Source organism: Acomys minous, assembly GCF_964271855.1.
Source record: "Acomys minous genome assembly, chromosome: 13".
Taxonomy (NCBI): Eukaryota; Metazoa; Chordata; class Mammalia; order Rodentia; family Muridae; genus Acomys; species Acomys minous.
Window position 1 is genome coordinate 60005799 of NC_140495.1, and position 21377 is coordinate 60027175.

The 21377-nt window shown below is 48.1% G+C and overlaps 1 protein-coding gene across 7 annotated transcripts; it reads left to right on the forward strand.

Annotated features, from left to right (window-relative positions):
• LOC311582223 (trem-like transcript 4 protein) lies at positions 1-19025 on the forward strand. Of its 7 annotated transcripts, none has more exons than XR_014774039.1 (9): positions 1-105; positions 1876-1949; positions 2187-2513; positions 6245-6344; positions 9404-9493; positions 9880-9956; positions 16028-16139; positions 17329-17392; positions 18715-19025. XR_014774039.1 is itself a non-coding variant. In XM_084755143.1 (8 exons), the coding sequence occupies exons 1-8, from the start codon at positions 41-43 to the stop codon at positions 17339-17341; spliced, it is 858 nt and encodes a 285-aa protein (XP_084611269.1). In that variant the 5' UTR covers positions 1-40; the 3' UTR covers positions 17342-17542. The 7 variants fall into 7 exon arrangements, 2 of the variants coding, with proteins under 2 accessions (XP_084611269.1, XP_084611270.1); XR_014774040.1 differs by having other exon boundaries at positions 18851-19025; XR_014774041.1 differs by having other exon boundaries at positions 18871-19025.
• Positions 19026-21377: the final 2352 nt, after the last annotated feature.

Here is a 21377-nt window from a genome sequence, read left to right on the forward strand (position 1 = left end):
GGCAGCATGAGGAAGATGGTGGAGCAGGTAGGGGTAGGGAATGAAGAGACTGAAGAAAGAGACTGAGGGACTAGAATCCACCCCCAGAGTCATCCGACTGGCAAGGTATTGGTTTATAGATGGGTTTTAAGGATATTAGGATTACAGTAGCTCAGATTCTGCCCAGCATAGTGCTTGCAGCTTAAAAATAAACCATAGTCTCTGTGTCTGTCCTTTTGGGAACTAGCTGGTTAAAGAAAACTACTGACTTACTGATTTACTGTGTTGACTAATGTAGGAAGAATGAAAGGTACATCAACAGTCCTTTGTCCCTCTCAAAGCCCCTGTTACCATTAACTCCACCTGGCAAAGACCACACCCCTCTCTGAGTGAATGAGGCTGTTACCAGCTGTGGATAAACTAAGGCAGTCCCATATCTCATGCTTTAAAGGCTTTAAGAAACAAAAATGTCACTACACTCAGACTTCCTCACAAGCTAGCGTGTGAGAACCTGGCTTCTTTGATGCCTGTAGTACTGGCCGCTCTTCTGACCCTTTCTTCTGCGGAGCCTTTCACAAGTCCTGTGCCAACTTGCATCAGCCCTTGTTCCCCGGCATCCTGCCTGCTGCTCTACATTGTCATTTAAAGGGCTTCCCCATTCTTGTTTTGTTTTGGTTTTTTTCTGTTTTTCGAGACAGGGTCTCTCTGTGTTAACCTTGACTGTCCTGGACTCACCTTGTAGACCAGGCTGGCCTTGAACTCACAGCGATCCACCTGCCTCTGCCTCCCGCCGAGTGATGGGATTAAAGGTGTGTGCCGCCACACCCAGCTGGCTTCCCCATTGTTACGGGTTTTTAAATTTTAAGTTTACTGTTTATTTTTGGACAGGGTCTCATGTAGCCCTGGCTGAACTTGACCTACACATCTTCCTGCCTCCACCACCTAAGTTCTAGGATTATAGTCATGCACCATCATGGCTGGCTTTCTTCTTGCTAATCTGTCAGCTATGAGCAGCCTGTAGCTACTGGTTTTTCATAGCTCATGGAATGGCAGTTATATTTATTTACTTTAAGTTTTTCACGCGTGCGGAAGTGAGAAGGCAACTTTCAAAACTCCCAAAAGTTGTCCTCTCTCCTTCCACCATGTGAGTCATGGGGCCAAACTCAGCTTCTCAGTCTGGGCAGGAAGCATCCTTAACCGCTGAGCCATCTTGCTGGGCGGTGACAGTTATTTTGAAATGTGGCTGATGAGTACAGCTGTTCAAGAAATGCTTCACAGCAAGTGAGGCTTGTTGGAAAGCTGGGTGTGTGGGGCTAACACGGGGCCCGGGGTACCCCTTTCTCTTTCCTTCTTCTGAATACTTTCTTCATACCCTGACCAGGACCCCTCCCTTCATTGCTCATCCATTCCTGAGAATACATGTCCTCTCCTTTCTTCTCATCCTCTCTAGTCCACATGGAACTTTCTAGTGCCCATGTGGGCACTAAGTCTCCAAAGGGCCTCTAGTTCTGTCACTTACCTTCAGTGGGTGTCATACGTGGGTGGAGAACAAATACTCTAGCTAAAGAGGAAGTGGGGAATTGGCAGGGCTGTGAGGAGAAATGCGCGTAGTTTCCCTCTTGGGCTTTCTCAGCTCTCCTCACCCCTGGCCTTATGAGGCAGGAGACTACAGAGCCTCTGAGAGGCTCTCTGTAGTTCAGTTCAGGGGCCTCAATTCAAAGCCTGTCACTGGAGGATCAACAGGGCCACACAGGCCTCGCTCAGCTTCCCTCCTGTCCTCAGAGGGCTCTGCCTTCCTCAGCAACTCACGCAGCACCGGACTGGCTGAATCCTGCCCGGAGCTGGTCTCCTCTCTTCAGAACGTCCCTAGCTCCTTCCCTCTTGCTCCCCATCCAGCGCAAGAAGAGGACTGATGGCCTGGCGAGCCACATGCCTGCTCTCCCCAATCCTGCTGGCGTTCCTGGCCCCAGGTGAAAACAGAGGACAAGGAGAGAGGGAAGGGACCGGGTTGAGGAAGGAAAAGGGAGTGGGGGTGTGCACAAATGGGTCTCTGGTTGGGAAGGCAGAGTACATTGGGGTGCTGTAGCCAGCAGGCTCTAAGCAGATCCTGAGCATAGACACAAAGGGGTCATTCCCTGAGTGGGAACCCATCTCCTCGACCTGCTGTGGAGGCTGGGGGCTCGCTAACCTGAAAGGTGTATTCCTAGGCTCCTGCGCACAGGACACGGAGCTACTTCAAACAATGGAGGGCGAGACTGTTTCTGTGAAATGCCAATATGATCCCAGCCAGCGTTTCAAGGAGAAGATCTGGTGCCGGAAAACATCAGAAGGAACTTGTAAAATCTTATGGTCCAGTGTCAGCACAGGTGCTGCGAGGCGACTGTACACTATCCAGGACAATCCTGCATCCCACTTCTTCACTGTCAACATGACTGCACTCAAGATGAGGGACTCGGGCACTTATTACTGTGCAGTCACTGAAAATCACACAAGGAGCACTATTCTCAGAGTCATCCTCTTGTTGGTGTTAAAAGGTGAGCTTCCCCCTTCCATGTGCCTCTCGGCCTTCCTGAGACACAAGGTCCCAGAGTTGGAAAGGACACTAGAAACTGCTTCCTCTAGTAGAGGTTCTCAAGCTGTGGGTGGGGACCCCCACGGGGAGGGGGGGATCACCTGTCGGACATCTTGAACGTCAGATTTTTACATTATGGTTCGTAACAGTAGCAAAATTACAGTTATGGAGTAGCACAGAAATAATTTTATGGTTGGGGGGGGTCACCACAGCATGAGGGACTGTATTAAAGGATGGAGGAAGCCTTAGGAAAGTTGAGAACCACTGTCCTGGAAGCTGAAAACTGGGGCAGAGAAGAAAGACCTCTCCCCTAAGTCAGCTGGCTAAGGGCAGAGCCAACTCTAGGACCCAAGCTTGCTGGCCTCTAGGGGGGGGGAGGGCAGATTCTTACTGGTTTCTCTGAACACTTTTGTTGCTGTTGCTCACAGAATTTTTTTTTTTTTTGTTTTTTCTTTTCTAGTTTTTCGAGACAGGGTTTCTCTGTGTAGCCTTGGGTGTCCTGGACTCACTTTGTAGACCAGGCTGGCCTTGAACTCACAGAGATCCACCTCCCTCTGGGATTAAAGGTGTGGGCCACCATGCCCAGCTCTTGGCATTTATTTTTTAAATATTTATTTCATTGTAATTGCATGTGTGTGCACGTCCATGCTATAGAGTGCATGTAAAGGTCAGAGGGGGAACTTTTGGGACTCAGTTCTCTCTTTCCACCATGTAGACTGAATTTTTAGATAGTCAGGCTGGGCAGCAAGAGCCTTTGTCTGCTGAGCTATCCCACCAATTCCGTTTATTTGGAGGAGTTGTAAAATGCCTCCTTCCGTTTCTGAACACCACTTGCCTGCAGCCCCATCAGAAACCTTCTCTCTGAGGGCAGTGAGCTCCAGCACACAGAGACCTCAGGGCGATTGGAGGGGCACTGAGCAGTGTGGACCGAGAGGAGATGGGAAGACAGTAAGGAAGACTCAGGGATGAGAACTTGGAGTCCTCATCCTGCATCTCCCAGTAACAAGTGAGAGCCCGTGAGCTCTGGGATGGTGGCTCTGGGGCTACTACCCGTCCTGAGACCCCTGCATAACTGCAAGCTGCAGAGATGCAAGGCTTTTCTGGCTTCTTGCATTTGTCGTGATGTTCACACTTTCCTGCCACAGAGTTGGCCTTAGCCATTTGGTCACATGGGAACCTGAGTGTCATTCCATCCACGCTTTGACCCAAGGCCCATTCCTTATAGGGATTGTGGTGGTTTGAATGAAAATGGCGCCCACAGCCCCATAGAGAGTGGCACTATTAGGAGGTTTGGCCTTGTTGGAGGAAGCGTGTCACTGTGAGGTCCAGTGTAGCTCTTTCTTCCTGCTGCCTGCAGATCCAGATGGAGAACCCTCAGCTCCTTCTCCAGCACCATGTCTGCCTGCCTGCTGCCTGCTTCCTTCATGATAATGGACTAAATCTCTGAATTATAAGCCAGCCCCAAGCAGTTATTTTCCTTTATAAGAGTTCCCCTAGGGGCCTGGAGAGATGGTTCAGTGGTTAAGAGCACTGACTGCTCTTCCAGAGGTCCTGAGTTCAATTCCCAGCAACCACATGGTGGCTCACAACCATCTATAATGTGATCTGATCATACTGTATACGTAATAAATAAATCTTTAAAAAAAAAAAAAGAGTCCCCCTAGCCGGGCGTGGTAGCGCACACCTTTAATCCCAGCACTCGGGAGGCAGAGGCAGGTGGATTGCTGTGAGTTCGAGGCCAGCCTGGCCTACAAAGTGAGTCCAGGACAGCCAAGGCAACACAGAGAAACCCTGTCTCAAAAAACTAAAAAAAAAAACAAAAAGAAAAAAGAGTTCCCCTGTTCTGAGTTTGAGGCCAGCCTGGTTTACAGAGTGAGTTCCAGGACAGTCAAGGCTACACAGAGAAATCCTATTAATAATAATAATAATAATAATAATAATAATAATAATAATAATAGTGCTAGAGAGATGGCTCAGAGGTTAAGAGCACTGTCAGCTCTTCCAAAGGTCCTGAGTTCAATTCCCAGCAACCACATGGTAGCTCACAACCATCTATAATAAGATCTGGTGCTCTCTTCTGATGTGCAGGCATACATGCAGGCAAACACTGTATATATAATAAATAAATAAATCTTTTTTAAAAATTTATATATTTATTATATATTACATATAATATAGTATACACACACACACAATTGCCATTGGTCATGGTGTCTCTTTACAGCCATGGAAACCCTAACAAAGATAGGTGTCAAAAGTGTGTGACATGACTCAGCTGGTACAGTGCCTGCCATGCACACATGAGTTCCAGCCCCAGTACTCACATTCAAAACCTATGGTGGTGGCCTACTCTAACCATGGAAGTGGAGACAGGTGGCTGGCTCCTGGGGCCCACTGGTCAGCCAGCCTAGCTAAATCAGTAAACTGCAAGTAAAAAGTGAGAAACTCAGCTTCAAAAAGTAGGGTATCCTGAAGAACAGCATCTGAGGTTGATCTCCAACCTCCGCATGCATGCACACCCTCACACTCGTGTGTATCCATACTCACGTGGCAATGTACACACACACACTCACTCGGGGATCACTTACAAATTGACTTCCATGAACCCGTGTCATGTGGTTCTTGCAGTTAAAAAACAAAACAAAACACAACTCTGTGTTCTGAGAAAACCCATTTCTTACAGAGCTCAGCTGTCCTTTTCAGGCTTACAGAGTACAAGTTGTGAGGGTGGAGATCCGGGTCAGGTAAGTACACATGGGAGCCCAGGACTTCCAGCAGCCTGGCTTTCCCCCAGATGCTTCATCTGAGGTTCAGTAAAAGGTGAGCAGAAGGCGTGGAATATCATTGGGTTCCATTCCCCAAATCTCCACTTAGGAGCTCGGGAGCCTCTTGTAATCTATTCTCTCCCACCCAAGATGCCATTGGCAGCCCTCCCATGGGCTTCTAAACTGTGTATCTCAGGCTTTGCTGAGGCCGTGAACCCCCTGAAGACCTTATTTCAAGTGCAGATCCTGGATCAGTCGACCTGAAGTGACATTTGCTTATGAGGAACAAGTCTCTAGGCTCACTTCAGTAGAGACTGATGTACCTACAAGTCTCCCCGCTCCCTCCCCCCCCCCCACACACACACAGTGAGTTTCTGAATTCTCCGAGGAAGAGCAGGTACCTTGCTGGGCTTGCCATCCCCAGAGAGTAATAGCAGGTGCATCGAGATTGACGAAGAAGAAGAAACAAACCGGCTTCCCTTCCTAGAAGTAGGAGGGTCTGTGCCAAGCCTAAGACCAGGCTCAGATGCCATAGGCTGGCAAAGGACAACTTTAGAGTGACGTGACTTACAAAGGCAGAGAGAACAGTGCAAGGGAGAGAGTGAGGCAGAGGGAGAGGTGAACACAGTGGGCAAGAGCATTTACGTAACTCAAGCAGCCCCAGAAGTCTTTCCTCATCCACGTCCCACTCTTCCTCCTTTCCTCCTTCCATTCATTTTTTTTTTTAACTGTCTCTGATTCAGGCTGACTTTGCACTATTTCTCTGGAGTTTTGCAAAATACAACCTTGCTCCTTGAATGGCCATGTTTATTTCTTTCCTTAGCTCCATTTTCTCTGTGTCTATTCATCTACCCATTTATCATCCGGCCAGTTACCAACATATCCATTTATTTATCTATCCACTCACCCCATGTGTTTCTTCTTGCAGATAGTTTAAGTATTCCTGCCTCGGGCACGATTCCGACTTGGACAGTAACTGAAGTTCCCACCTTTAACACCACAAAGCCCCTGAGCACCATGGCCGCCAGGTATAGAACCATATAACCCAGGTCAACCGTTGTTGTCTCTTCTCCAGACCCTGAAGTCACATTCACAGATACGACAGGGGTTACCGATATGTCCTCAGGCTGCTGGGATCCTCGTTTGTCCCCAGCCCAAGTGCGGAAGGGATGCGGGACGGTGAAGGTGAGGACTGGGTGGGGCGGGGCAGGAGCCGACTCAAGTCACCTCAGTCTGTGGAAATTGCCAGAGAGGTGAGAGGTGGTAACTGGTGGAGGAGACGGCTCTTGCCTGCCCCAGCTCACCACCTACAGTTCTTTTACGCCAGATTAGTAAGAGGAGGCAAGTGGCGTATTTGACAAAGGTCCCAGGAGTGGAATGGTGCGGTGGAATACTCCGAGCGAGCCTGGCTTCTCAGGACAGGCAGACTGTGTGACTTCAAACAAGTCAAGGACATCTGCAGCTTTAGTTTCCTATAGTGTAGGGTCACTGGAGAAACTGAGCTAGAAGGTGATTGAGCCCACAACATGTTTTGTTTGTTTGTTTGTTTGTTTTTAAATAAGAACTCCTTGCATAGCCTTGGCTGGCCTGGAACTCTATGTTGACCAGGCTGGCTGCAAACTCAAGAGATCCACCTGCCTCTGCCTCCCAAGTGCTGGGACGAAAGGTGTGCGCCATCTTGCCTGGCTAGCCCCAAAACCCTTGCAGTTATGGCCTCTGGTTTTTGCCTTTGCTTTTGTTTTTTGTTTTGTTTTTGCTTTGCTGCTTTTCTTTACTTACTTAATTAGTTTTTCTTGTTTTGTGTGATTTCAGCCCTGGTCTGAATACTTTACACTGACAGAGTGACAATTTTTGGACATAAATTCTCAACGGCTTCATTGTTGTTACTCTGAGCAATGCTGGGGAAGGGGGGTGGAAATTGTGGCCTCATTCATGCTGCGTGGGCGCTTTACCTCCGAGCCACATCTCCAGCCACTGGGCCTCAGGATTTTAGGATAAGAGTTTCAGATTTCTAACAGGCAGTCATGTTAGCCAGCTTTCCATCACTGTAACAGACCCTTGGGATAATCAGCTTATAAAGATGAGGGGAGCCTAGTTTGTCTGGGAGTTCTGGAGGCTTCGGTATGTGGCTTTTGGACCTGTGACAGATACATGAAGATAGCAGCATATGGCAAAAAGCCTTTCCCAACAGCTGTGCAGAAAATAAAGAAGGTGTGACTGGGCCCCTTTATCCCTTTAAGGATGGATGAATGGACGGGTCATGGATATGTATATGGAGAAGTAATGGGTAAATGGGTAATGGGTGAGTAAATGTTGGATAATGGAAGGAATAAATGGTGGATGAATTGATAGATATTCCCAATGACCTGAAATTCCCCACTGTTCCCAGTTGACCTCATCTTCACAAGTTTCGTTACATTCTGCATCACACCTATTTTAGTAAGACTGCTATTTCCTGGTGCTGAGGACAGAACCCAAGGCCTTGTGCATCCTTAGCCATGCTCTGAGCTGCACACTCAGCCCCAGCAGGAATATTTTTAAATGCTAAATACATGTTCGCTAACCTGAACACTGCCTCATTTCTGTGTTGTGAATCATCTACAAATTATGATATTCAGAAGATGGCTTGTATATGTAAAGTGATATATGCAGAGTGGTATATGCTGTGATATATGCTCAAATTCTCTTGTGGAAATTATGTACAGATAAATAACTTAAAAAAAATTTTTTTTGATGGCCTGGAGAGATGGCTCAGCATTTAAGAGAACTTGCTGCCTTCACAACCACTTATATATCCAGTTCCAAGAGATCCTGCGCCCTCTTCTGGCCTCTGTGACCACTGCACTCATATGCACAAACCCACATACAGACACCATTACGTACATATGTATAAAAATAAAATTACAACTTTTATAAAACTAAAAGTAATATTAATGATTATCAACTGGCAAATGAGTGTGCTTTTCTTTTTTTTTCCTTTTCTTTTTATTTTTTTTGTCTTTTGTTTTTTGAGACAGGGTTTCTCTGTATATCCCTGGCTGTCCTGGATTCACTCTGTAGAACAGGCTGCCCTTGAACTCATAGAGATCTGCCTGACTCTGCCTCCTGAGTGCTGGGATTAAAGGTGTGCGCTGCCACGCCCAGCATGATTGTGCTTTTCTGGTTAACGGGGCACTGGTGTTGAAGGACCATTTTAGCAAGAAAGATGAGGCAATGTGAATAATTTGAGGTAGTGCCGTGCTAAGGTGTGTCAAAGCACAAATAAAAACTAAAAGGGGCTATGAGAAAGCATTTTAGATTAGTTGGAATGAAGGAAACAATTTAATTTCTCTGTTAATTCAACATACATATGAAGACATGTCTGAAGACACAACAATATTCAGTAGTGGCCGTAGAGAGGGGCGTGCATGCCAAGTTAGTGTTGCCTGCACTGCAGTTTGGATCTCACATGTTCCATAAAGGTCCAAGTGTTAAAGGCTTGGTCATCTGAGTGGCACTATTGGAAAGTCCTAGAAACTTTAGGAGGCTCTGTAGTCCATGTGGCCTTTGTCTGGTTCATTGTCACCTGCTCCTTTTGTCCCTGTGTCCCATCATGCCAGAGTACTTGTGTCATCATCTGCTTCCCCATCTGCCCAGGGTCAGGGCAGGGCTTTCTCTCTCGTGTGGGTCTCTTTCTTACATCCACTGCTGTCTGCCTGGAACTCGGAGAATCATTTTGTTGAAACCATGACAAACTCACAGTGGGATTTTCAGGAAGATCGGATGGGGAAACTGAGGCTAAAGGGGGGGGACTGTCCCCAGAAGGAGGTCAGAATGCTGACAACAGAGATATGGACCTCCCTGCATTCCACAGAGAAGGCCAAGGGGCTGGGTTGACCCTTCCTGGGTTTTGCATTGCCCGACCTTGAACGCTATACTCTCCACTAAATGTGTTTCTAATTGGTTGTTTTGGGGAGTGACCATCTACACTACCCAGGGCCAGAGGCTGCAGGAAGGGCCTCACGTGCAAAGACTGGATGTGAAGAATTTCCTAGACTCCCCAACGTGGGTGGTCATTGCCTCAACCTTCACTCTCCTCTCTCTGCAGGGTCTCCGTATCCAGGGTCATCATTCCCGTGGCCTGTGGACTCTTCAGTAAGACCCTCGTCTTCACCGTCTTGCTTGCTGTCACACGAAGGTCAATTGGATGACAGACCATGAAGCCACACCACAGTGACCTCTGACCTCCAGACAGCTCTGTTTCACAGGAGGAGCTGGGGGGTGGAGAAGGGGCTAGGGAGGAAGTCTGACATGAATTGAGCCTGTGGTGGCAGGTGACATCTAAAGCTCTGGCTGTCCCGTGCTGGCCCTGCTCAGTGTCCTCATATCATCAATCACCTAGAGGCGAATCTACAACTATTACTTTGTTAAATCGATGTAGGTCAAACTACCTTTCAATCTGTATTCCTGTAGCCACAGGCCAGGGTAGTTCTCAATCCTCATCAGGGAAACTCTGCAGAGAACAAATGTCTGTAGAGTGCTCAGCCATAAATGGTAGACCTATATTACACTCTCTTCCACAAGGCTCAGGACACATCATGGAAGAAAGAGAGGAAAGGCTGTAAAGGGCCAGAAGTCAGAAGCAAAGCAATGCCTTCTGGGTAAGACAGGACCTTTGCATTTATTTTTTCAAAATATCTTACGTAATTTTAATTTATGTGCACTGGTGTAAGGGTGTCAGATCTTGGAGTTACAGACAGTCGTGAGCTGCCATGTGGGTGCTGGGAATTGAACCGGGGTCCTTTGGAAGAACAGGCAGTGCTCTTAACCACTGAGCCATCTCTCCAGCCCTGACTTTTGCACTTACGAACCCAGCAGCTATGGTTGCCTGAATAAAACATAAGCAAAATCAAGCCAGTCAACCTTCTAGCTCAAATGGGAGTCATTTCTCTTCCTACACTATGTGAACCTATGGGATTGAGACCGAGTCGTGCTTAGTAAGAGGCGCCTTTACCCAAGAGCCATCACGCTGATTCCATCTTTTGGTTTTGTTTTTAAATAGAGTCTCCTATATCCAGGGCTGGCCTCAAACTTCTTATGTAGTTGAAGGTGGCCTTGAACTTTTTTATGTTTATTTGTCTCTTTAGTGTGTCTGTGTGCTCTTGGGCACGCCATAGCGTATGTGTGGAGATCAGAGGACAATTTTCAGGAGTTGGTTCTCTCTACCGTGTGGGTCCTGGGAATCGAGCTAATGTCATCAGTCTTGATGGCAGGTGTCTTTACCTTCTGAGCCACCTTGCTAGCCTGACCTTGAACGGCTAGTCTCCTGTTTCCACCTCCTGGGTACTAGGGCATGCGTGTGTGTGTGTGTGTGTGTGTGTGCGCGCGTGTGCGTGTGCGTGTGCGTGTGCGTGTGTGTGTGTGTGTGTGTGTGTGTGTGTGCGTACTGGGACCTTAAGGTTGGACCACCAAGCCATTCTAAAAAGTGCTGTGTGTTAGAGCCAGGACCGTATGCATGCAAGGCAGGCCACCTTCCCCAGCTCCTCAGAATAGACTGATACATCTCACCACAATATCTTTCTAGAAGGGTGGAATCAATTATTTTTACCCAGCAGCACATGCAATTATCTCTTACCTTCCCTGCCTCCATTATCATCATTCCATTTTCATCATGCTAAAGAGAAGAATGACTTTGAATTTATTTTAATAATTTCCATCTTGAATATATCTTATTAACATTGCTTAACATATATTTCTTCTGGGGAAAATTGCCTTCCCCTAGCCATATCTCCTATTTCTACTGAAATGTTCATTTTACTGTATTGCTTAAAAGACTTATTTTTACATGAAGTCTAGTAACCTTTAATCTTCCAAATAGGAAATAAACATTTAACTGTAATTGTGATTCTTTTTTAAATGTATGCATTATGTCCTTGAGTAATGTCTAACTTTTAACCTGTGTAAAGTGTGAGCTGTCATGTCTGCCTGTATGGTTGTTGGCCCTGATAATTAGAAGTTCCAGAGCTAGGGCAACAGCTATTTAGTAGCCAACCAGCTTAGCCTCCTGCCCAGGAGTCACAGCACCCACCATAAGCTGGGCCGGCCCACATCAGTTATTAATCAACAAAGTGCACCACAGACTTACCCACAGGCCAGTCTAATATAAACAGTTCCTCAATGGGGAGTCCCTACTCCAAGATACATCTAGGTTTATGTTAAGTCAACAAAAAACAACCGACTGGGCAGTGGTGGCACACGCCTTTAATCCCAGCACTTGGGAGGCAGAGGCAGGAGGATCTCCATGAGTTCGAGGCCAGCCTGGACTAGAGAGCAAGTTACAGGAGAGTCAAGGCTACACAGAGAAACCCTGTCTCAAAAAGCCAACCAAACAAAAAAACAACCAACACAGAGATCAAGAAAATGTAACGGTTGTCTTTCCTCCCCTCTCCCCTTCTCCCCTCCCCTCCCTCTTCCCTCCTCCTCAAAGCTTTTTGTAGATTGGTTTATTTTATTATGAGTATGAGTTTATGTATGTGCACTATGTGCACGCCTGGTGGCCTTGAAGATGGTGCCAGAGATGGCTTCAGATCCCCTGGAACTGGAGTTACAGACAATTACAACCTACCATGTGGATGCCAGGAACTGAACTCAGGTCTTCTGCGAGAGCAACAGGGGCCCTCTCTTAACCACCAGCCACTTCTCTAGCCTGGCAGAATGATCCCCCTTTCCCCCCTCATGTTGTTGGTTGCCAAACAAGCTCAGGTGTCGTGCATATTAGGGAAATGTTCTACCTCTGCAGGGCACCCCAGCTCTTGTTTTATTTTTTATTTATTTTATTTTTAGTTGTGTACATACAGAAGGCACATGTGAGTGTGCAAGTGCCCAAGGAATCCAGAAGAGGACATTGGGGCCTGAGCTGGGGTTACAGGCATGGGTTTTGGAGCTGAACGTGCATCCTCTGCAAGGGCAGTATGTTCTCTTAACTGCTGAGCTAGCCCTCCAGGCCCCAACCGTTGGTTTCTTTTGTGTTTTGTTTTGCTTTGTTTTGTTTAGACAGATCTCTCTATGTGGCCCAGGATGACTTTAAGTTCACAATTCTCCTGCCTTAACCTACTCAGTTGGGGGATACATCATCATAGCTAGTGACCTTCCCCCTTTTGGTACCTAGTTTTTATTCTTAAATTGTTGAGGGGCCCTTTAAGAACAAATATACAAAAACAAGCTGGAAGCTTTTCAGCCAGGCCATGTTTTGTCGCTTTGTTTTTGAGGCAGGGCTTCATGTTGCTCAGGCTAGACCTGAACTCCTTACAAATACAGCTTTGATCTTGCACACCTGATCTTCCTGCCTCCATGTCTACCACTGAGATGCCGGCTTGTGTGACAAACGTGGGTCTAAAGTGTTAACCCTTGGACTGATTTTTAAGCTTTGTGTATACTCGTTTTCCTCTGTTTGCCTATGTGTCTTTTGTTTTCTCTCATTTTCCTCTGTCTTTCTTTGGAGCTTTCTAGAAATCCCTGTAGACTCTCAATAGATCACAAGGGGAAGGTGAAAACTCCACGTGTGCTGTGGTCTCTAGACTGTCCAGGCAGATTTCTCCATTCTTTATCCTTGACAGCTCAATTTCGGGGATGGGGGCAGGGGGAGATGGAGTCTTTGAGGACTAAGCCAGACACAGGCTTCTAGGGAGACTAGAAAAGAAGTCTTGTGCCCAGCGTCGGTCCTTGCTCTGCCTCTGTGGTGCATGAAGCACTGAGGGAGCTGCCTCTGAGGGGATTCTTCTGAGATTCACCCCAAATTTTTCAAAGGGAGGCATCAAGAGAAAAGAGACAGGATGTAGGCTGCTGACCTAACACTAGTCTCAGGAAGGTGGAACCCAGAAGCCCCGCTTTTCCATGAAGCAGCCCGGAGGCCTGTCCTCTGCCAGCTGCTGTCCATGTTTATGCTCAGTTTAAGGTACCTCTGCTCTCCCTCTGCCTTCTGGGGAGTTCTAGTGCCAAAATGATCTGTTTCCTAGTCTTCCCTCCGATGCCAGCTTCTTCTGGGTTGTGGAGTCATCTGACTGTTAGCCAACCTCAAAACACGCGCTGAGCGCTCCTCAGCCTTAAGGAGAGAGGTCTTTATTTCGTCCCTGTGTTCTATGCCTCGCTCTCGCTGCACCACTGGGCCTCTGCACCTTCTCAGCAGGAGAGAGAAGGAAGCCCAGACTTACCTCACAACACCCACTGGGAGCCAGAGGAGCAGGACCCCAGATTGCCACTAGATTCAAAGAGACACTTGTCTTCCTCCTGTCCCAAAGGTTAGGGGTGGCTGAGATCCCCAGGACCCCCAGATGCCCCAGATCATGTTCTCTCTCCTCACCAACATAGTCACCCAGAGTTGCATCTCAACGAGACATTATGACTCCCTGAGGCTAGCCCCGTTTCTACTCGCCATAGTTATGGTTGCCACTTCTGTGATGAAACTCCACGACTGAAAAGAACTTGGGGAGGATTAGTTTGCCTTCCATATTGTGCTCCATCACTGAAGGAAGTCAGAGAAGAACTCACCCAGGGCAGGAACCTGGAGGCAGGAGCCGATGCAGAGGCCATGGAGGGATGCTGCTTACTTGTTCCCCATGGCTTGCTCACTCTACTGTCTTACAGAACCCAGGACCACCAGCCTAGGGTGGCATCACCCACAATGTGCTGGGCCTTCCCATAACTATCCCTAATTAAGAAAATACCTTACAGGCTTGTATACAGCCCTATTTCATGGAGGCATTTTTTTTTCATTGAGTCCTCCTCCTCCCAATAACTGTAGCTTATGTCAAGTTGATATGACACTACTCTGCCCCTAATCCGTACATTTTCCCCTCTCAAACATGAAGCCTTCAGTCCCTCCCAGTTTCTCTGAACACAACATTCTTTTGTTTTGTTTTGTTTTGTTTTTTCGAGACAGGGCCTGTCTGTGTAGCCTTGGCTGTCCTGAACTCACTTTGTAGACCAGGCCGGTCTTGAACTCACAGCGATCCGCCTGCCTCTGCCTCCCAAGTGCTGGGATTAAAGGCATGCGCCACCATCACCTGGCTACACCCTTCTTGTTCTCGAGGAGACTGGCCTCTCCTCCAAAGACATTGCTTCCTTGACATCTTGTTGTGATGTTTTGTTGTTGTTGCTTCATTTTCGTTTACTCTGTTGTGTTATATATGTACATGTATGTGTGTTTGTATATATGCAAGCACACTTGGAAGTGTGTATGTGTGTGTATGTGAGTATGTGTGAAGACCAGAAAACAGCCTGGCCTGTCATTCCCCAAGTACCATCCAGCTTGGTATTTGACATAGGGTCTTTCACTGGCCTGGGGCTTGGTGATTAGGCGAGGCTGGCTGCCCAGAACATTCCAATGGTCCATCTCCCTAGTGCTGGGATGGAAAACATACCACCATGCATAGCTTTATTTTATGTGGGTCCTGGGGATGAAACTTAGGTCCATGCTTGCAAGGCCAACACTTTACCCACTGGGTCATCTCCTTCACCTCAGGCCACCTGACAACAGCAGTACACCTGCTGCCTGCCCTGTGTCCTTAAGGTGACTTTTGCCATCAGACTATGGCATAAGTGGCACCAGCGTCACTGCCACCCCTGTGCTACCCAGGCACCCCTCATACATCCTCATAGGTCTTGAACCTAGCTCTGCTTCTTGCTGTTCCTACAATAACCCTTGGTGACCTTGGGCCTGTGCAGACTCATGCACCATCCTCCCCAGCCCCTGGCCTCTCTATTCCTTGTTGGGGACAATAGGCCATATGGCCAGTGTTCAGCCATCTTGTCAGAGCCTGCGCCTTTAAGTTTCTGGTTTTCCCAGAGGTTGCCTTTCACCAGAAACTAGCTGACCCTGTTATGGGTCAGCAGTTAGACTAAAGACAGATAAAGATGGAGCAACCCTGTTGTGATTTAGCAGTTAGACTAAAGACAGATAAAGATAGAGCAAGATATTCTGTATGGCAGAACGTTATGACCCTGCCTGGAATTCCCTGTGTTTTGGGATAGCCTGCAGCTGGGTTGCTATAGCTATATGCTTCCCTGCCTTCTGCCTTATAAATACTGCTGCCTGACTAATAAAATTTGAGAGCTTGATCAATATTTCAGACTTGCTCTTCTTCTTCGTGTTTTGTATTTTATTTTCATACAGGTAAGTCTCCTCCCGAGCTTTAGTCGAACCCCCGCAGGCCAGGGCAATTGCTTACCCCTTTCTCCTGTCATCTTCCTGCCTCATCCCTCCATTCAGAAGGTCAGCTTGTGTAACAGCTTTTCTGTCACTGGACAACCCCAGTCCAGCCACCACCAGCCTTTCTGACTTGACCCTCTTTACCATGTCCAAATGTCTCTTGAACCCCATGTGGACTCATGACCTCCCTGACCCTGCCAACCACATTCATTCTGTCACTTCCCTTGAACTCTGTGATCTAAGCTCAGAGACACTCTACCACATGCATTCCCTTGAACTCTATGATCCAACACTCTACCATATGCATTCCCTTGAACTCTATGATCCAACACTCTACCATATGCACTCTCAATTCCTGGGCCCCTCTTCCCCTTGGCTGAAGTTTCTGGTAAAGATTAGAAACACAGCTGCATCGTAGACTGCTTTCCCAATGTTCATAAGGACCTGGATTCAATCCTCAAGAAGGAAGAAAAGTCAACACAAGAAAAGGCATTTAACGTTACAAATTTATTATGTGCATGACAGGAAAGAAAATCAAAGGACTCAAACACAGTGAGGTTGTGTATCTACATTCTGGGACAGGGGTTACACCTAACGGAACTTCTAGGAAAGATGGCTGGTGGGAGCCTGCGAGAAGGTACGTCTTCGCATGATGTAAACCTCTTGTGTCCTCTTCTCAGCCACAGTTGAGCTCTTTGGTGATGACACTCTGGGGAGGGCACAGATGGCGGTGGCCACCCCTGGAAGCTGTCATAGCAAGTGTTGGGAGAAAGCCCTCTCCACACCTCTATGGGAAGTCCCGGCTTCCAGCCACCTTATCTGGGAGTGATGTCCCCTCACCCTCTCTGTCTCTTCAATAACCCAAGTCATCTGAGACTGGACACTAACAGGTGACCACCTCCAGGTGCTACAAGCTCGCAGGGGCTCAGCGGCTAGAACAGACTTCTGTTTCCTGCATGTGGCCCTTGTGTGTTTCTGCAGCATAAATGTGAGCTCAGATGGAGGAATGGGTCTGGAGGTGTGTGTGTGTGTGTGTGTGTGTGTGTGTGTGTGTGTGGTGTGTGTGTGTGTGTGTGTGTGTGTGGTGTGTGTGTGTGTGTGTGTGTGTGTGTGTGTGTGTGTGTGTGTGTATCTGTATGTCTCTGTGTGTGTATCAGCACCAATTTGGTCACACTTGTTTGCTATGTAGCAAGGAGCTCTTTCTTTAGCGATGTCTAATGAATTATTTAAAGACAAAAATGTCAGCATATTTGCTGCAATTTATTTTAAAATACTTCTACATATAAAAAAAAAATGTAACAGAATAAAAATGTAGAACGGAGAGGAGCACCTGGTCCCTGAGCTCAGGCAACAAAGCCTGAGCATTCAGCTCCTCTGTGCTAATTAGACAGATGACCTGTCCCCCACGGATATTACAGAAAAGTGTCCCACAGAGTCTGCCTCAGATTAAAAGAATGCACCACTTCCCCCAGCTCCCCCACTCCACCCCTGCTCACTACATAGCCCTAGCTAGCTCAGAACTACCTAGGTAGACCAGGCTGGCCCCTTGAATTCACAGATGGCTGTCTTTCTCTGCTTCCCTGCTGCTGGGATTCAAAGCACGTGCATGCAGTCATGCACCATCCAGCACCACCTCCTGGGTAGCCCCGATGAACAGCATGTCTCTGTGCAGCCCTGAACTTAGCGTTGCTCAGCAGACCTCTGAGATGGATACATCGCCCACAAAATTTCCTAAGGGGTTTTAAATCTCTTCTTTTGGCAAATTATGCATGAATATTAATAAGGGAAAGATATGTCTGATTCCATTGCCTTTTTTTTTCTTCCAGCAAGTGTTTCTGATGCCTTAGCAAGGGAGGCTGAGAGAGCCAGTGGTCCAGCCAAGGTTACTAGGTAAGGCTTCCCCACAGAACCAACCCTATCACCTCCTTCCGTCCCATGCCCCTCCCTGATCTTTGCTCCACATTTTGCTCTCTGCTCCTGAGTTTCACTCCGCCGCCTGTGTTCAGCCCTTGCCTGAACATGACTCTGGATGTAGCTAGATTCCAGCCTTCTCTCTTCCCTCTCCTTCCTTCCTCCGCCCTCCTCTCATCTCCGGTCCCCTGCCTGTCATGTACAACAAAGCCTGTAGCGTGCGATGGAATTTGTGGCAGTGGCCAGTGCTCACATACCTGTCAGCCTGTCGGTCTTTCTAGGGCAGACAGATAAAACCAGGGCCCACGACGTAAGTAGGGTGGACCACAGTTCCCCTCCGCAGCCTTGCTTGGAGCTGAGAGGGAAAACGAGGCAAGGAGGCAACAGAGAACCTTGGAGTTGTTCCCTGAAGCTGCTGAGGAGAGGCAGAACTCAGATATCTCAGGGCCCAAGGGTGCTCCATGCTCCTGACCTTACCTCGCCTTTACCTGTTTCTTCATAGAACATTCCTAGGCCTCTCAATTTCTCTAACAAGGCCTTGGGCCCGTCTCAGTCTCCCTCCTCAGGAGGCCTGAGGAGCCAGGCCCAACTCACAGGGACCATATCACCTCCTCAGTTCCTCATTCCTCAAGCACTCGTGAAGAGGGGCGGCCAACTGGGGATGACCTTTCTCCCACGGCCTCCTCAGGCCTGTGTGGGCCCTGGAGAACAGATGCAGGATGGAGAGACGGACAGGCAGGATAGCAAAGGGTCAGGCAGGAGAAGGGGGCTGCACTGCAGAAAGTCAGCTGGTGGGCAGCCCTACGGGTGTCTAACCTGAGGCCTGAGAAGACACAGCTGAGCCTAAACACAAGAGTGAGTTGCTGTGGCCAGGGCCCCAGGCACAAGGGGAGGTAGGCAAGCCCCCACAATGAGGCAATAACCAGTTCCAAGCCCACAGATGGAGCACATGGCTCTCACAGAGACTGCAGACTTGGGCTGGCTCTGAGCTCCAAGGGCTGAGCTTAGGCACAGCAGCAGGTAATGCAGTGCTCCTTGCAGCCCTCAGTAGGCTGAGAATTATCCCCGGGTGACCGCTGAGATAGTGAGAGAAGGACCTGACCCTGGGGAAAAATTGGCCTTATACTCAGGCAGCTCCCTCCAAAGCGCCAGGGAGAAAGATCAACAGAGGGTCCCACCTGAAAAACGGTCCTCGAGTGTGGGGGCTGTTCTTGCTTGCCAACTTGACTACATCTGGAATTAACTAAGATTCAAGTCTGGAGGGCACACCCACGAGGAGGAATTTTTTGCTTAATTTGAAGTAGGTAGATCCAATCTTGACCCTGAGGTGGGAAGTTGCAGGCCTTTATCCTGGGCTACAGTTTCTTCTGGAAGCTTATGGAAGGACATGGAAGAAGGAGACTTTTGCTCTTTGCCTGCTTGCCCTCGTCTTGCTAGCACATCCATTCCTTCACCAGCCGTGGAGCCTGTTTCTTCATGATCCCAGCACATACAGAAGAGCAGCTGAGACACCCAGCCTTGTGGATGGAGTAACTGCTGACTCTTGGACTTTCCATTCATGGCCAGCCGTGGTCGGATCAGCTGGACTGCAGCCTGCAAGTCATTCTAATAAATCCCCTTTCTATATATATAGAGAGAGATTTATTCTGCTACACTACAGAACCCTGCCTAACACAGGGAAGGCACATGTTTGCATATATGCAGGTACACATGTGCATGCACATGCGAGCGTGCACAAGGAGCCAACCTCAGCGTCCTTCCTCAGCAGCCAGCCACTTGGTTGGTTTTTAATTCCTTTTTGCACGCGTATGTATGTGCACATGTGTGCATGCATATGGGCGCACATGTGCATGCAGGTGTGAGTGTCCATGTGTAGCTGTGTACAAGTGAGTGTGAAAATCCAAAACTGGGCACAGGGTCTTGCTCAGCCACTCTCCACTTCATTTATTGAGATGGGGTCTGTATTAATCTCTTGGTTAAACCTGGACCTCACCGATCCCACTGCCTAGCTAGGCTGCTTGCCTTAGAGAGCCCCTGTCTCCACCTCCTCAAATGGGATTGTGGGTACGCTCCGCCATGCCTGGCTTTTCATGTGGGTGCTGGGGCTTGAACTCGGGTCCTCACGATTATATCGCAAGCTCTTTACCTGATTCAGCCCCCTCAGTCCCCTGAAAAACATTCATACATGCGTCAAAAGTACCATAGGAGATATCTATTTTTAAAAAATAACATTACCTATGATGCTATCCAAAATGCAAAGGGAACTGTGGAACCAATGAGCAGGAGGCAACTGAGGAGGGAGGCGACAAGTGCGTAGAAGAAACAGAACAATGGAAGCTGCCATCCAAAGAAATGGGCGCAGAAAGTTCCTATGTGAATGACAAGATCGACCTGACCAGTAAGTGGGAAATGCAAATTAAAGACAACAATGAGTGGATCATTTCACACCCGTCAAATTACTAACAATGTGAAAGCCTGGCTACCTCCCAGCGGTGATGGTGGTTGTGAGAAAATTCACGGTTGGTGGGAATAAATTCACGCATCCTTAGGAAATCCATTTAGCCAGATTTATCAAACTATTACGTGTACGTCCACTTCCTGCAGTTACACTTCTTGTGACTTTGGGGGGGAGCGATTAGTGGCCACAAATGGAGGAGGAGTTGACAAATAAGGCCGCATCTCCATTACAGGGTACCATGTGGGTGGGGTGTGCACTAACAGACACACCTTCACAGGGTGCTGTGTGGGTCTAGCACTAGCAGGCACTCGTTAAATCACCAAGGTATACTTGACTTTCAGAAAAACTGAACTTCTAAGTAGCACATATTGCACGCCTGTATAAATGAAAATAAAAGCCAGGCATGGTGACCCTGGCTTTTAATCTCATCATTTAGGAATTAGAGGCAGGCAGGCCTCCCCTGTGAGTTCCTGGACAGTTAGGGCTACACAGAGAAACCCTGTCTCAAACAGAAAAAGCTAAGTGCTGTGTCTACAGACACTGTATGAACAGGCAGCGTTGCCTGGGTTGCTTCCCTTGTTGTTTGTTAAAAGTTAAAAGTAACTTTTAAAGGGAAGAGTTTGTTCTGACTCACTGGGAGGGTCTGGTCCATCATGGTGGGGAGCCATGACAACAGGAGTGCGAGGCGGCTGTCACATCGCAATGCAGTGGGGAAGCAGTTGGGGGGGGGGCGTGAGTACTGGTACTTGGCTCTCCTCCTTTAAATGCAGTCCAGGACCCCTGGGTCGTTGGATGGTGCTACCCACAGTCACGATGGGTCCTCCCTCCTCGTGAAGTTCCTCTGTGAATGTCATCATAGACATGTGCAGGTGCGAGATTTCCAAATCCAGTAAAGCTGACACTTGTCACAGGTGTGTCTAAGACTCACTCAGGAGACCACCAAGAAAGGAGTGTGTGTGTGTGTGTGTGTGTGTGTGTGTGTGTGTGTGTGTGTGAGAGAGAGAGAGAGAGAGAGAGAGAGAGAGAGAGTGTTAAAACAAGAGTTGCAAAAGGGACTTTTGTGCTTTAGTCCTCATTTTATACATTATGTGAAAGTTTTACAGTTCTACACTTTGGCTCTGAAACATCTCTCAAAAGACCATGTATGAAGGCTTCATGCCATTAGAAAGTGGAAGCATCCTTAAGAGGTAGAAATTGGGCCTATGAGCTGGCTCAGCAGGGGAAGGGGCTTGCTAGCAAGCCTGATGACCTGAGTTCTAGCCCCAGGACACACACATGGTGGAAGAAGAGAACAGACTCCTGCCGGTTGTTCTCTGGCCACCCCGCGCATACACACAAATAGACATGCACACCCAAAACATTAAGAGGTAGTTAAGGTAGTTAAGGCGCTGGATAGGGAGATGGTAGAGCGTGGGATCTGGGGCCTTCTGAGGCTCGTCTCACATTGCTAATATGGCTGGGTTCGGAGTCACCTCAGACACTGCGAGTCTCCTGTGAGATGGGAAG

Excerpts from the sequence above, each read along its gene's own strand:
- LOC311582223 (XM_084755143.1), top strand. The coding sequence starts at position 41 with ATGAAGAGACTGAAGAAAGAGACTGAGGGACTAGAATCCACCCCCAGA. Across the intron at positions 9,494-9,879 it reads TTGCTTGCTGTCACACGAAG|GCTCAGGACACATCATGGAA; the intron begins GTCAATTGGATG and ends CTCTTCCACAAG. Across the intron at positions 9,957-16,027 it reads AGCAAAGCAATGCCTTCTGG|GAAAGAAAATCAAAGGACTC; the intron begins GTAAGACAGGAC and ends TGTGCATGACAG.